The 16,402-nt window shown below is 33.5% G+C and overlaps 1 protein-coding gene across 3 annotated transcripts; it reads right to left on the reverse strand.

Annotated features, from left to right (window-relative positions):
• Positions 1–11,068, reverse strand: LOC117904549 (protein LEO1 homolog). Of its 3 annotated transcripts, none has more exons than XM_034817221.1 (12): positions 10,683–11,068; positions 8,667–9,001; positions 7,932–8,064; positions 7,626–7,811; positions 6,581–6,757; positions 4,968–5,099; positions 3,131–3,310; positions 2,898–3,029; positions 2,426–2,530; positions 2,077–2,322; positions 581–734; positions 1–300 (listed from the first exon to the last, which is right to left on the reverse strand). In XM_034817221.1, the coding sequence occupies exons 1-11, from the start codon at positions 10,797–10,799 to the stop codon at positions 609–611; spliced, it is 1,869 nt and encodes a 622-aa protein (XP_034673112.1). In that variant the 5' UTR covers positions 10,800–11,068; the 3' UTR covers positions 1–300; positions 581–608. The 3 variants fall into 3 exon arrangements, with proteins under 3 accessions (XP_034673112.1, XP_034673110.1, XP_034673111.1); XM_034817219.1 differs by having other exon boundaries at positions 7,932–8,067; positions 10,683–11,067; XM_034817220.1 differs by lacking the exon at positions 1–300 and having other exon boundaries at positions 576–734; positions 7,932–8,067; positions 10,683–11,067.
• Between the last annotated feature and the right edge of the window lie 5,334 nt (positions 11,069–16,402).

Genomic DNA, 16,402 nt, shown 5'->3' on the forward strand with positions numbered 1-16,402 from the left:
TTCAGGCTAAAACAGCCAGTTAATACATCGAAAAGATGCTTTCTTGGCATAAATTTCATAAGGACATAATAACTACAATGCTAATAACAAGAATGGTCTTGATTACTATACCATTTACAGAAAATAGTCAGGAGGATCATCATCAAAAATACAAATACCCTTCTAATTGGAGTCCATTATTTAAGGAATGCCTATAGGGAGTGTGAAGGATCGTAAGGGCAGTTCAAAACGACCCCATCCACACTTCCTTTTTTTTCCTGCTATCTTTACTCAAAGTTTGCGACCAAGTATTCCTTAAGGCTGAAATTAACCAATAAAAAGAGAATTGATCACCCTAGATTTTAACTCGTACACACCTAAAACTTTGAAACTTCTGCAAGGAAATTAATTCAAATTCAAATGAAAAACCATGTCCTTATATGCACATACAAGCTAACAAAGCATGTATGCATGCGTTCATACTGTCCCAGAAAGGAACATTCAGTACTGTAGTCTGTATCTAAAACTGTTCAACTGCTGTAACAAGATAGACCAAGTCTTATTAACAATCACTTTCTATAGATGTAAGTGAAATACTCACTTATACTGTAAGCTTCTGAAGCAAGTTTTTACTCCTCATCACTATCATAAACAAATGCCATTCGCCGGTGGCTAGCAGTCTTTCTTGGAGGAGAGTCCTCATCTGATTCAATTCCCTTGCGCTTGGCATACTCCTTACCCTTTTGCTTTGGTTCCTGCAAGAAATTCCAAAACGCAATTTGTTATTAACCATAATATGATGGTTGAACAAATATTCTCAATTCATATATAGACTATTTTATCAATGTAAAACAGCACAAATGAACAATACCCACAAATGGAAAAATCAAACCACAGTGAATAACTCTACCACAACCCTAAAAACCTCCACCAACAAAATTATCATAGGATTTCATAAGAAAATGAACTGAGTGGTTGAAACCATCTGGTGCACAGATTTTGTTTTTAGGATTTAGCATTATTATAACCATCCAGAATAGTCCTTTTTTCAGCTTCCATTATATCTCTGTGGATGTAACAATGTTAACATCACCACATCATTAAATCATTGTAGGAGCTCTCTTCAACAGGACCCAGAAGGTAGGTTTTTAAAAAAAATACAGAAACCCACAAGTCTTGCTTTGCAGGACCAAGGAAAACCACAGATACACAACCTCTCCCCTCTAAAATCATGTGTTGGGTTAAGCCCAGGACTACAACCTGAGACCTCTCACATGTGAGTGAGAGCATCTACCAGTTGTGCTCATGAGGGGCCAGGCCCTGGAAGCAAATCCAGACCCTCAGCCACTAGAATATATCATGCACAATGAATGTAATGTTGATCTGCAGAAGATAACACTGCCCCATTAGCCACTACAATATATCATGCATAATGCATGTTAACTTCGATCTGTGCCACTAATCAGTAGAGGCATCACAGGTTCATACCACAAGTTGTAAGGAGGTGGCCGAATGCCACTCCAACAAAAATGTCAGCTCACTTAATGATTTAAAACAACAAAATAATGGAATTTCTATTAAAATAAAGCTCAAACAACTACCTGAATACCTTAGCAGTTATCATTATACTGTGCTGTATGAAAAGAACAAATATATCTACTATACCATCTTTTAACATTTTGCACTACTCTGGTGCTTTTTTAGTTCCTAAACTCTTCTTTTTCCTAATCAATTATGAGTAATTACTGAAACACTTGATGATAACAGTCATCTTGGTTATCTCAAGCTATTGTCCATGGGGAAGATCACAACAGCCAACATTCTAGAACAGCTAGGATTCTGAAACATTTTCTGACCTGAAGAGATACAAAGCAATTCTAAACTACCAAAATCATTATTGCGAGGAAGCCAAAGTATAAAATGAGGGGTGTACAAAGGCTTTGAAGAATTATATAATTTGTTTTCAATAAATTATCAAATTTTCCTTGCCCCACTTATGAAACTTTGTGGAATGCTGTCCAGACTGACCTCTGTGATACCTGAGGCAGCCTATGCTAAAGCACATACTATGAAAAGTTTGGAAGCAAATCTGCATACCTCAACCTCCTCCTCTGATTCTTCATTCGCTTCAGCCTCTTCTTCATCATGTTCATCTTCCTCTTCATCCTCTTCAGCATATTCCTCCTCTGGTTCCTCTGCCCTCTTCCGGGAGAAAGACCTCTCATCTTCCTCCCCATCGCTTTCATACTCAGACTCCTCTCTCTCACTGTCAGAGAAATCCACTGGACGCCTAGATGATTTAATAGCCGACAAGGATGATTTGCGAGGAATGTCTTTATGTCCCTGCAAGAAATAATACAAAAAAGGGCCTTCCTTTTATTAGCAAGAGAACATGCAAATCACATGAAAACAATGTTATTTATTCATTGACATTGAGTTATTATACCTTCTTCACATTAAAAATTCGTTTTTCAGCTCGAGTATCCATTTCAAGATCATCCTCAAACCGACGACGATGGCGGCGAGAATCATGATAATCCGGCTCGTCATCCTGATGAACAGTGGACAAAGAAGAAGCCCAATTAAAGTTTCTGGAGAACCCATTCCAAGTGCTTTTGTCCATGTCAATTACATACAATACCATAAAATGAAGACTATTGGCTTCACTACAAGTCCATGAAATTTTCTTCTCAACCAAAAGCAGCAACACAAAACGAAACAGAAGAAACCTGACCCTTTGACAATTTTAGCATGTTGGGATAACTATTTTTACACTTAATTATGATATTAGAGGGCAGGATACGAAATAAACATTACAGATAACAAAAATATCCAGTATTTTTCAAGCAAGACGAGAATAGAAAGGGAAAAAAAAAAGACGAAAAATGTTATAGAGAAAGCAGATGGAAAGCGCAGACCTCATCCAGTGCTTCCTCCAAGAATCCAGGGGACAGTTGGCGCCCCCTGTCCACTGTTTGTGTATACTTTCGATTCACCTTCTCCCGCTTTCGGTTAAGAAGTTGATTAGCTCTGATTGTTTGACTCACAGCCTACAAAAGGACAACCCAAAAAAAAGTGAACAAAAAAAATGAAAGTTGGAAATCCATAAAGCTCAATATGAATCACACGACATTAATTTTTTAAGTACTACCTTTTCTTTTTCCTCCTTTTCCCTCTCAGGATCAATGTCTGTGATGCAGTTCTTAACCTTATAAACCTTTTTATGTCGTGAATCAACAAGAGCTGTTAACAACCTGTGAGAATTCGATGACAAAGACGAGGGCATAAATCTCATCTTTCTCAAAATTCTCCCTTGCGATTGGAGAATTCCCTGCATGATTGGCATAAAGGACATCAAGGACAAATTCTCCATGAATGTCACTTTAGCAAAAGGACATATAGAAAGTTCTGCATCGTTCTACTAACAATAAAAATAAAATTAATAATAATAATAATAATAGAAGCAGAGGCCCCACAAGGAGATGATCTCATAGGAGTTTCGGAAGCACCATACCTGCACTTGATAAATGAGACAGACACTTCATAATGGAATTGAACCCCAAAAGCATGAATTTCCTGTTTAGTATGGTATACCACTAGGATCCAATATCCTGAACGGCAAATTTTTTTGCACTGTGATCAAAATGGCCACAAATGAAGGAATCCTTGTCTCATATGCGTACAAGGTATTTTGGTGATAGAGTAGATCCTGAATCACATAAATAATTGGGCTCAAACTAGAAGTTTATCTTTGCATCCAGCATCTGGTTTAGCAGAATCCTAGATCCCTATGATTCTTATCCCATAGTACCAGACGCAGCTTAATAGAAACCAAAGAAAAAAACCCATCTATCCAAGTAGCAGAGGGGTGCTACAGGATGGAGGAGGAATGTTTCTATTATTAACTGGGTGAGGGCTCCAATTTGGAGCCCTAGGAAGTAGAACCATTTGATGAAGGCTATTTTTGATTGTTTTTGGAGATAGTTGGGGTACAAATGGATTTTAGATCAACTAAACCTAGAGAAAGGTTCTTTTTCCTTTTCTTTTCTTGCTTTTGATCTTCTTTTTTCTTTTTTTTCTTTTCTCTGTCTTTCAGCTAAGATAAGAATTACAATCCCTATAGCTTTTGAAAATCATTTTTACCCTCCATAATTAGAATAGACACTTTGAGGCTTTTTGTTATCCTCTTATACTCACCCTTGTATGGTTTCTCTTGGAAGGTAGTTTTTACACGAAACGTTATTTGATTAATTGGAAACATCTCCCTGTCCTCTCTATTTTGCTTCTTTGTATTCAATAAAATTTTCCTCTGTTTCTAATGAAAGAGAAAAAGAATAGCAGACAAAAAAAGAAAAAAGAAAAAAGAAAAAAGAAAAAAAAAAAAAAGGAAAAGAAACCAAGAATATGAAAAGCAATAAACTTCCAACCTTTGACATTAAATTAGAATCATACAGGAAAAAAGGCCTATTTAAAGGGGAAAAAAATTCTAAAACCCTAAAGCATGCAGGCAAGCACTTTGTTGAAGATGTTTCCTGTAACAGTTACAAAAGACAGGCTATGTATGTATTGCAATAGCCTGGTTCACTAAACCTTTCCTTGAACCTTTTTTTTAAATATGCAACCAGCTTTCCTTGAACCCATATATTTTGCAGCTTGGTCAATCATAATAAAAATGCCTAAATAGTTCTCTTAGAAGTAAAATACACACACACACTTATCGCAATAGCCTGTTCACCAAAGACAGGCTATTGTGACACATATACAGCCTGTCTTAAACTAAACCTTTCCTCAAACCCATATATTTTGTAACTTGGCCAGTCATAATAAGAATGCCTAAATAGTTCTCTTCGAAGTAAAATACATGCACACACACATGTGCACACATCTATTTATGTATATGTATGCATGTATGTGCGTTAGTTGGTGTGTTTGTGCATCGTATACACATAAATTCTGAATCACTCAGCTCAAAAAGATAAAGAAGTCACCTTTCCATGTCTAAGAAAAAGGTGTGATTGGTCATGCTGGGCATCTTGCACTGATATGTCAAGAACTTCATTCCCAATTAATAGCTGTAAACTGCCATCCGACCATCTCACAAAACGCGCATTGCTCTCATACTACAAATCCAAACAAAATGTTACATACACCTTTGGAAGATATATATATATATATATATATGTGTGTGTGTGTGTGTGTGTGTGTGTGTGTGTGTGTGTGTGTGTGTGTGTGTGTGTGTGTGTGTGTGTGTGTGTGTGTGTGTGTGTGTGTGTGTGTGTGTGTGTGTGTGTGTATGTGAAGAACAAAAAAGAAAGCCAAATGCCACTAAGAAAATAAAGTAAAAGATAGTAGGCTCTAGAATCACCAAATAGAAGCAGTTCAAAAGCAAACGTGGAGCCCAACTCACTTATAGAAATAAAACAACATAAAGTATGAAAGCTCAATGCCAAGAGGAAAAACTATGTTAAATATAGCAGGCTCAAGAACCATAATGTACAAACAGCAAGTCCTGAGCTCAAAATTCAACTTCATCAATGTACAAATTATCAGGTCCTTGAGTTCTCATTCTACCAACAACTGAATTAATAGGTACATAAAACCTTAAGCAACGTGTTATTTTAAGTTGGCCTCAAGGTACTTCTAGCACTATAATAACTTTTTCATCTGGTTCATGAGGATTTTATCAAGGCTTGAAGGTAAGGCACAGGAATACCGTACACATAGAAAATCACCTACCAACTTGTCAAAAGAGCACAGAGGGCACTGACCTTGAAACCTCCAGTACGACAGTGCCACAAGTATATCATGGGCTATGAGCCCATAAATCAAGCCATCTTGATTTATGGGAATAGTACAGTTATATTGAGATCAGTTCCTCGTTGGGTTCTTTGAAGTAAATATAAGGAACAAATACAAGATTCTTCAAAATCAAAAGTTTTCAATATCAAAATTAAAGAACATTATGCTAGCAAGAGAAAAAAAAAAAAAAAAACTAGTTTCACAGGGAACCTCATAATCATTTTTTTTTCCTTTTAGATTTCCGAGCTTTTTGCCTTTAGGATTTATGTAGGTTCGATAGACTTTTGGTATTTCTTGTGGCGCCTCATATATATATATATTCTTCTTTATTTATCCAAAAAAAAAAAAGTAAACTTTTGGTACTTCATTACTTCCAACATATTCAGTTTTTCCCTTTTTCTTATAAAAAATGATACTTGACAGCATAGGATAAAAATAAGCCTAATATAATAGCAATTTATGTTTAGAAACACAACCAAGTAAAACCATTATATACTGTGTCATGTTTCTGTGAGTTTTGAGTATATAAGCATAGAATCAAAGTCGATAGCTCATGCATCATAATACAATGTAGCATAATTTTTTAGAAACATGGAATTATGACACATTTGAATCCACCAAAAAAAGCAAAAAATCAAAGAAAAAAATCTCATATGCATCCATTTGGTCTATCTCATGGAAAAACACATGCAACATATGTGTGGGTGTGGGTGTGGGTGTGGGTGTAACTATGCATTCACACATACATGTATCTACATATTGAAGATAATTCTGGCATGTAAAATAAAATGTATTCACTTACAGATGTTGTGCCATCTGGATTTTTAACATTCCTCCAGCGGACAATGTTGTTCTCCAAGCGTATGCGTTTCTTGGATCCAGATTCATCTGTCACAAATGTGTCCTCTTCTACGTACGTTTTAGGGTCAAATGGCTTTGGTTCAATGCCCATTATATTAGAAACTTTTATCATGTTCATCTGTAACAAAGTACTATTGAATATTAAAATTTTGCCACAGCTCAAGACAGATAAATTGATAGACTTTCACAAGTATCAGATGATCTGAAGGCACTATTAGCATAAAAACATCAAGCAAATTAATAATCACATGAAAAGGTTCCTCCAAGAAAATATGATGATTAAACCATGCATAGATGGTAGAGAACTTAAACACTGCATCCACTCTAACTTCTACTAAAAAGCTAACCGCTAAAAAAAGCCCAAAGACACACACATGAACATGCACATTGCACACACACAAACAAATACAAACACACCCACATGTAGGCTTACTTAAATACAAAAATACATACATAGATACATAAAAACATTTATATATGCACATGCCCATATATCTACACAAACCACCCCCCCAACACCTCCCCACCTCACACAAATGCACACGCGCACACATATAAATAAGTTATGCAAGTGAGATCCTTCTTGGACCTAAAACAACACTCAGATTTTGTGTTAACTAGAAACAAATAGCACGCACACACACAAACAAGATGTGCAAGTGAGATCCTTCTTGAAATCTGAAATAACCCTATTTTTTTTTTTTTTTTTTTTATAGGTAAATTTTTGTCCCCATTGGGACTTGAACCTGGAACCTCCCACAAATCCTTCCCATCCCTTTACCACTGAAATGACCCAAATTTTGAGTTAATAGGAACAGATAACCACATCTTACATGATGATAAAAGAATAAAATTACTCCATTTGGAATACTCTGTTAAAATGGAATTGGTTTCATTTATGTGATGTTCAAGGACCATATCCATTGTAAGAAATGATAATTTCTAAGATGTTACAGCATTGTGTAGAAGAAAGGGTAAGAGAAAACCTTATCTGAGTGAGCTGGAGGCCGCCGTAGTGGAACCTCTAGCACCAAAGGAGGCCCAACAGGCTTCTCTTTAGATTTAATCTCAACATTCTCCTCTTCTGACCCATATTGAGCATCTTCATCAGGGAGTATATCCTCTGGTCTCAGGTTTTTCTCATAGCTCCCTTCTTCTTCCATAGGGGATCTCTGAGGCAGGAAAGTGGCAATTTTATCTTCATTATGACAGTGAATGAATTATAAGCATGCAGCACAGCATCAGGAAATACAAATATCTAAGTATTTTGCATTTTAACAGTTCTTACTCACAATGGAATTCTGCTCAATCTCATTATCAACTGCATATTCTGCTGCTTCTTCATCATCAGACTCACCAAATACATCACGAATCTCAGCAACCGAGTGAGAATTGTGAGTCTGATCCTTCTCCTCTCCAGGTGATCTACTGTTAAACAAGCATCCAGATAAGAGTCATTTTAAATTTTGAAATGTAATAATACACTGTTTGTGAATTGGTCACCTTTTTTTTTTGATAGACGACCAGAAAAAGGGAGGCCCATCCAACATATACAAGCAGTATACACAGAAAAAACCAAAGCAAGCACCAATTAAGATAGAGATATCCTAAAAAAATTGCAATTTTTTAATTGGTCACCTACAGCCAGCATATTTCAGAAATTGAAATCCAACAAAGATAAAGGAACCCACATATTCCTTCATCTGGGAATACAGAATTCAACTCGAATAAGGATCGCTGTATTGAGTTCCATACACAAGTATAATACCATTTTGGTATCAAACACACACTTACTGAGCTAAATACTGATCATTCTCATAAAATGTAAATGGAGTGAGGTAGAAGATGCCAATCTCTTTTACAAGATTATCTGGTGAGGTATATCAGACCAAGAAAGATTTTTTGGATCAAGCAGACCAAAGCATGAGCATATGTGGATTTGTATAAAGGCAACCTTGGAACTTTATAGTTGAAAACATTATTTGTCATTCTAGTAGCCACAGAGGGATAGAGAAAGAGACAATTACCTAGGACTTCTAGCCTGATCCACTTCCTCATCTTCATGGTCAGCATAATGGTTCTCCTCAGACCTCTCTGATCCACTCTCAATAACATCGCGTCGCCTGCTTGTTACTACCCTTTGACCATATCCTTCTTTTTCATCACTTCCAGTTTCTCTTCCTTCACTCTCCTCCCTTTGATCACCAACTTCTACGTCCTCAGAACTTTGATCTCTTTCAGCCTCACTCTCTCCAGGATCAGGGTCTACATCACGTAATTCACCCTCACTCTCCACCTCTGCCTCCCCTTGCCCCTCTATTTCACCTTCACCCTCAGGCTCTGGTCCTCCCTCTCCTTCATCCTGGATATAGAACAGTCACAGAGAAGATGATATTAGTATTGCCAAATAGCACTGCGCACAATGATCAAACTTTCAGCAGTTAATTCATGCATGGATAAAAGACCAAAAAAAAAAAAAACTAAAAAAGCATTCTAAATGAAATATATAACCCTAAAGAAATCATTATATTAGGACCATCAAACAGGAAATCAAAGAGCAATAATGTAGTCATGTAAACCCAATTGTATAAGAATTTTACCATGCCAAAACACACCCCTTAATGTGCTCAAAGAAATTGTGCAATAATCCAAACAAATGCATACATACATATTTGCAAATTCCTCATGCCAAAAACATTGACCATGACATATCAAATCAACATGTGGTTAGATGATAATGCAGCTTGACTATTCAATTAACTGTTAAAGTAACTCACCCACCCAATATCAGTATATAACTGAGAACACAGATTACTTAGTTACAAAACAGCACAAAATTGAAACCTCTTTTGGCATTTATTCTGCTCAGCTGTAATATGTACATTTTTTCTGCACACTATGATACACATAAGAATCAACAACTCATCTTCCCTCCTGGAGGAGAGGAATCGAGTTCATGGTTACAGAGGTTTAGATGACATAGGCTAACTAATGAAGATAAGAAAAATAGAACTTGCACTTTAGAAAAGAAACCAAACTGCAACCAACAACCCCCCCACCTTCTCCTCTCTTCCCCACCCCTCTTTTTTCCTCTGTCCCCATGCAGGAGATGGTCGGGTTTAACAAATAGAGGTTATGGATTTCTCATGGAAGAAACCATTTTAAAAATCAAATCAGACTAGTCAAAGGCAGGGAATACCACCACATTTCCATTCCAACTTCCCAAGACTATCCTGCCTCCCCAGTTTATACCTGATCTTTTGAGGACCTGTGAGATTGTCTAGGGTGCAAGATAAATCCAGTGAGCATGGATGAAGCATGATGTTTTCAATCAGAACAGACCACATGCTAACTGCTTACTAGTCCAACCAGAGTACTTATACAACTAAACTAACCTCACTCCACGACGGTGATGCAACCACAGATTTTGGTTGGTTACTGCAAAAATGCAAGAGAATAAAAGAACCAAAATTTTTAATGTTCAACACTTTTTTCTTCTTCCCGAGCCTAGAAAATGTAGACCTGTATTCAACCAATACTACTATTAACTCGAGCAAGTGAAACTCTATTTTCAAAACTCAACAACCATACGAATCCTTCCCCCATCCCTTCCCTATCAGCCACCTTCACATTCAGTTCATTAGGGTAGTCACATTCTACCCAAAGGAAAAGAAAACAAAACCACAACCCAACATTTCACTAGCTTTGCTTTTCCTTCATGTTCTCGGTAACCAAATAGGCCACTGCAACTAAAATCCACTTAAACACGACCTAATTCGGATTTCTAAGGCAAAATTCAGCAAACCCCTCTCAAAATTATCAACCAACACGACATCACCAGACCAAAGAACACAACAATTCGACAATCCCATATCGTATATACCCAAATATCATAAATAAAAAAAACTTGCCTTTATCAATCAAAAAACCGTATCTAAAAAATCCCAAATGTATACGAGTGCAGTCACAGCCCCACGTTAAGGAACAGCGTTTTATTTCAAAATTAATAAAATAAATAAATAAAACAAGGGGCGGGATCGAACAGAGATGTAGCCAGGTTGGGGGTTGGACTCGTGCTCAGAATCGATCTCTTCTTCTTCCTCTTCTGATTGATCGCCGAATAGGTTCTGCATCATCTGGTGTCTCTTGTGTTCTCCCATCTCTCTCCGTCCTCCTCAAAAACCTCGATGTATGAAGCAGGCGGAGAGTTGTTTTATCAGCGATTTGTATAGCAGATCTCCCTATTTTTCTCAGGGTTTAAGCCCAGAGTGTTGCCACGTGGGGAGTAAGCGGCGAAAACTACGTGCGGACTGCGGATTTCTTACAGTGGCTGGGAATTGGATCGAAGAAATATCAAATCTGATTCTGGTATTGGAACCAGTTCATCTGGTATATCGGACTACATTCAAATTAGGTTTAATTGGTATCGAATATCAAAAATGAAAAATAAGTATAAAAAAAAAAAAAAGGACAATCCCATGCTTCTATTTTACTCAAGGCTCTATTTTACCTAGGGTTGTGTGGTGGTGTCCTCATTTTCAATTTTTAATTATTTTTTAATTCCATAAAAATAAATTTGAGGCATTTAAAAGCGTTGAATTTTGAAATTTTCTTCCTTCATCTTTTAACGTTGGAAAAAATATATATTAAAAAAAATAATTTTCTCATATTTAATTTCATAATAAAAAATATAAAAATATAGCTTTAAAGTTATAGATATTTTAACTATGATGCTTGACATCGTTTATACTAGATTCCATCACATTTAAAGTCCGACACTTTTTTACTTTATTAAAAGTATCACTTTGCCTCTAAACTTGTTAAAGAGTAAAAATAAATGAAAAGGTTGTTAGTAAAAAAATAAGGTCTAGATATAAAGAAAAATGCATGTTATCTAAGTTCAAAATTGTCACACTTTTGTAAAAAATTTCATTTCAAAACTATTGATTCAAAGTCTTATACAAGTTCATTTTACACAAGTTTGAACTAGTATTTGAATTAGAATGCAAAAAAATAAAATAAATAATCATTTTTATAATTTATAGAGGATTCATAAATGATATTGAAATATTGCTCTTTAATAAATTTGAGGAACAAAGTGCAGAATATACAAAATATTGAAGGGTTACCGTATATTTATAATTATACTTCAAGAATATTCTTTAAAATATCGATCAAACAAATCATTATCAGTATGTCATTTTTTATAATGATATGAAGTTATTAAAAACTTAGTATTGGTTTTGTAATGACATGAAGTTATTCAAAGCTTAATATTGCTTTGCTTAATATTTTAATGAAGATTAATGACTCAATTAGTGGAATGATTAGTTGGGTAATGAACATATTAAACTAGTAACTTAGAGGTGGTTATTAATAGTGGAAATTCTTTGTAACACCAATAGTTATATGAGTTTGCAACTTAGTTAGCTGCTTGTGTAATTTTGTGTAGCTAAAAATTCAACTAGCCTTCTCTGTTATTTGGTCATGTAAAATTCGTAAGTCATCTCATAATTCATCTAAAAAGGAGTTGAAACATATGTTATGATTTAGCAATTAGTATAATACTCAAAGTGCTTGAATAATGGTTGAGCTATGAAATAATTAATGTATTGAATTATGCATGTGTTAGGGTAATATGATTATGTAATATGATTGAATGAAAAGCATGATTATGATATGTTGAGAATTGTTGTTCATAGTTGAGATATGTTATGTTGTGTTATGATATATTATGTTTTATTGAAACTAACTCGATGTGCAACATGAGCAATATAGACAGTGTTGAAGACACTGAAAAATTCAATTTTAAGGCTCCATAAAGGGTGACCTAAAAACAAATAATAAGGGTGAAATGATCCATATATGTAACAACCCGCTCCCAACCATGTAGATATTGTCTGTTTTGGACCCAAACGAACTCTCACGACTTTAAAACGAGCATACAAGGTTATGAGGAGTCCATATTTATATAGCGTCATAAACTTTTTCCTCTATCCGATGTGGGATGTCACAAACACCCCCCCTATGTAGACACAACATCCTTACAAGGTCAAATAAACCTCACACCGAGATCGGGATCGACTTTGATACCGTTTGTAACAACTCGCTCCCAATCGTGTAGATATTGTTCATTTTTGACCCAACGAGGCCCTCACGGCTTTAAAACGCGTTTACAGAGTTATGAGGAGTCAATACTTATATGGCGTCAAGAACTTTCCCCCCTATCTAATGTGAGATGTCACAATATATGAGAGTCCATAAAGGAAGAAGGGTAAAATACCCTATGACAAAAGACTAAAAACATCTCTTATAAGATTCATAAATATATATAAAAGGGGTATAAACCTATATCTTTGGTGAGAGTAGCTAATATACATGAACCAAGGTTATGAAAGAAGAAGTGTTATTTGGTAATGTACATCGAAGTCACTTGACAAATACATCGTGAGTCTAAAATGAGCTATTGTTGATGTACATGTATGTTTTGGTAAAAATCTATGTTTGTGAATGAATTTTGGTTTATTGCTATTGAGGAATATTGAAAGGTTGTTTTACAAGTCTTTTTACTATACTTTTTTCTATTGAACTTTAGTTCATCCTTTATTTTCTATAAAAATGGTTTTTAAAACCTAGTTGAAGGGCTACAAGAGAGGAATACCACCTAAAAAATGTGAATTTTGGCAAAGAGATAACATAAAGAAGAACTAAGATACGTTAAGATTGATTTCACCGTTGATTACTTTTACTCTCTACATTGTAAAATCTAAGGTAAATTTTTTAAGGATTCTATTCTTGTTATTTGTTGGATTTTTTAAACATATATATTAATGATCAAATATTTTATAGATTAGATGTAGAAAAAAAAAAGAAATTCTTATTATTAACTTGGTTGATATAAGTATATAACAGTATACATCAGGATAATGTATGAAAAGAAAACAACACATTCTTGAATATAAAATTAATTATTATGAAAGTAAATTAACAACTTGTGACATAAAATTTCATTATGCTAAAATAAGTTTATATTAATATGAGCTTGGTTGCTCAATTCAACTTTTACCTTTACATCAAGTATGAAATCACGAGTCGTAAGTACTTTTTGGAATGTTATCTTTCTAAAAGGATATGAAAATATTTTACCACACAAAAAAAGTTTATATTGTGAAAAATATTACTTATGTGATGCATTTTAATAAGTAGCCCTAGTTAAGTTGCGTTGTTGACCATCACTATCTAATGGTACGAGAATTGAAAAACCTAGGCAATGGGGTAGTTACAAACCCAATGATTCCATATAATTGGTTAGTCCTTTTCGAATTGAAGGGTAATTTGTTTATGAAGGTCCCATTAGTTTGATAAAATAAAATTTGTTTGTCTTATATGTTTGAAGGTTATATTATATGTTATGTTACTTTTATTTTTATAAAATCAATTATTAGCATATGTCTTATTGCATTAAAGTTCACTACCTTTACTTTTGAAAACCCTTTTAAGTACCTATATGCAAATGGCAATGAGTGATGTCAATGATAAGGAAGGGTTCTTATTAGTTTAGTTTATGTCTGGCTTTGAAGCCTTTGTTTACACATGTTGATTTGAATTATGTATTATATTTTAATTATTAGGTTAACTTGAATTGAATTAGTATTTAATAGTTAAAACTCATAACTTTTGCCTTTTTGACTATTTAGTCTTTTTTACATATTTTACTTTTATGTTGAATGTGAGAAATTAAGAAGGTTGCCCCTAGCCTCAAGGTTTAGGGTGTTGCAAAAATTATATAATGAAAACTTAAAGATGATTTTTTAGAAGTTTCAAGTGTGAAAAAATAAAGAAAATATGAAAACTTAAGAAACATAGACATGCTACGGTACTTCATCTCTTGTTAAGTGCATTACTTTAAGCTGTGTACCTATTTTATTAGGGATGACAATTAGGTGGGTTTGGGACAAGTCGTTTACATTTAAACCTTATCTTGTTTAGTCAAAATAATTCTCATTTCAGATCCATTCAAAAAAAAAATTAAACAGAGCAATGCAAGGTGGGTATACAAAATTCTCATACCTGCTTGGCCTTGACCCATTTATTTTTTAATTTTTTGAAAACTTTTTGAAAAAAATATTTTTAAAAATTTTTAATTACATTAAAATAATTATGTTTTATAAATAATTAAAATATTATAAATTTTTATAACTTATTTGATTGAAAATTATTTTATTATCACTATTATAGTATTATATATATATATATTAAAATAGAAAAATAAAAATTCAATTAAATTAATTTTATATATAATCAAAATGGGGTGGTGTAGGACAAGACAATACATAAACCCACCCACACCTATTCTAGGTTTAAAAAAAAAAAAAAATCTCAAACCTACCTTGAACTCGTCTGATTTAAAAAAAAAAAAAAAAACTCAATTTCGCCCCTAATTGATTTATTTAAATTTTAAACTCATTCTATTTAGGGCAAGCAAAGCGGTACTCGAAAAAACTTGACTCATTACCATTCCTATCTTCTATGTAGGGCATGACCATTTAAATTAGAAACTTGTAAAATAAAGTTTACTACTATTCCTATTAAAAATTTAATTAATATAAAATAATGAATAAATATTAAAAAGATATCTTGTTTGTTACCTATACAATAAAACTAGAATTTCTAGATATAAAAATAATTAATAATATATTATTACAAATATTATGTCATTGTTTATTAATTCATATTTCAAATTATAGAATTATTAGCTAACCCTTTAATATTATAATTAAACCATATTTTTAGAATTTTGGATGTAACATTTTTCCTTATTTATTTGTTCCTTTTTGAATTAATGAGTTTTAATATTGTATAAGTGTACTTATTGTAACCGAACATAGTATAAAAACAATGAAACATGGATTAGAGAAGGTTTATGTTATGTATGTATATATTTGTTACCCCTTCCTACCTATCACTAGATATAGCGATTAGGTGGGAAAGGATGAGGGTGATTATTTAAACATATTCTCATCCATATAAAAAAAAGGAAAAAAGAAATAAAGTAAATAAGTTGGATATACGAATTTCTCATATCAGATTTGTCTCGACTTGCTCCATTTCATCCCATTTATTTTATTTCATTTTTTTACGAGGTATCTTTATTTGACAAAAAAAAAAAAAAAGAGTATCAAGTTACCTTTGATGATGCCTAAAAATCTCAATTTGAGTGTTTTATTTATTTTCATAAAAAATACAAGAAAACTCCTGGAGATTACTGTTTTTCGAAATAAAAAATTGTTTAGAGAGATAATGTTAGATTTATAAGAATGATTAAAAAGTATGGAACAATTTATACCTTCTAATAAGTTAATTTAAGATGATAATTAAAGAGTTATAAAACATTTTTCTCATTGTCCACGAGTTTTCTCATTCATCTTACATCAGGAAATAGTCTATCAAATAGTGGATTTCTCCTAATTGGGTAGCTATGTCTATAAGACATAATGACCCATCAAGCCCAAAGCCAAAAATATCTACACAATAAGATGTCCCCAATAAGAATATTTTGTCTACATTAGAGAATTGTGATATTTCTTGCGTTATATATATATATATATTTCTCACATTGGTAAGATGAATAATAGTGTGTTTAATAAAGATTCTAATAAACATTTTTAGTATTTTTAACACTTAAATGATAAAAATTTTCAAATGTTATAAACGTCTCATAAAATCACTACCAAATAGACTTTAAATTTTTATACATTTAAAT

The sequence above is a fragment of the Vitis riparia genome, chromosome 17 (assembly GCF_004353265.1).
Source record: "Vitis riparia cultivar Riparia Gloire de Montpellier isolate 1030 chromosome 17, EGFV_Vit.rip_1.0, whole genome shotgun sequence".
NCBI lineage: Eukaryota > Viridiplantae > Streptophyta > Magnoliopsida > Vitales > Vitaceae > Vitis > Vitis riparia.

Coding starts and splice junctions, on each gene's coding strand:
- LOC117904549 (XM_034817219.1), bottom strand. CDS start 10,799: ATGGGAGAACACAAGAGACACCAGATGATGCAGAACCTATTCGGCGAT. Junction 9,002..10,682: donor CCCAACCTGGCTACATCTCT/GTTCGATCCCGC, acceptor TTCTATATCCAG/GATGAAGGAGAGGGAGGACC. Junction 7,812..7,931: donor AGATTGAGCAGAATTCCATT/GTGAGTAAGAAC, acceptor TTCCTGCCTCAG/AGATCCCCTATGGAAGAAGA.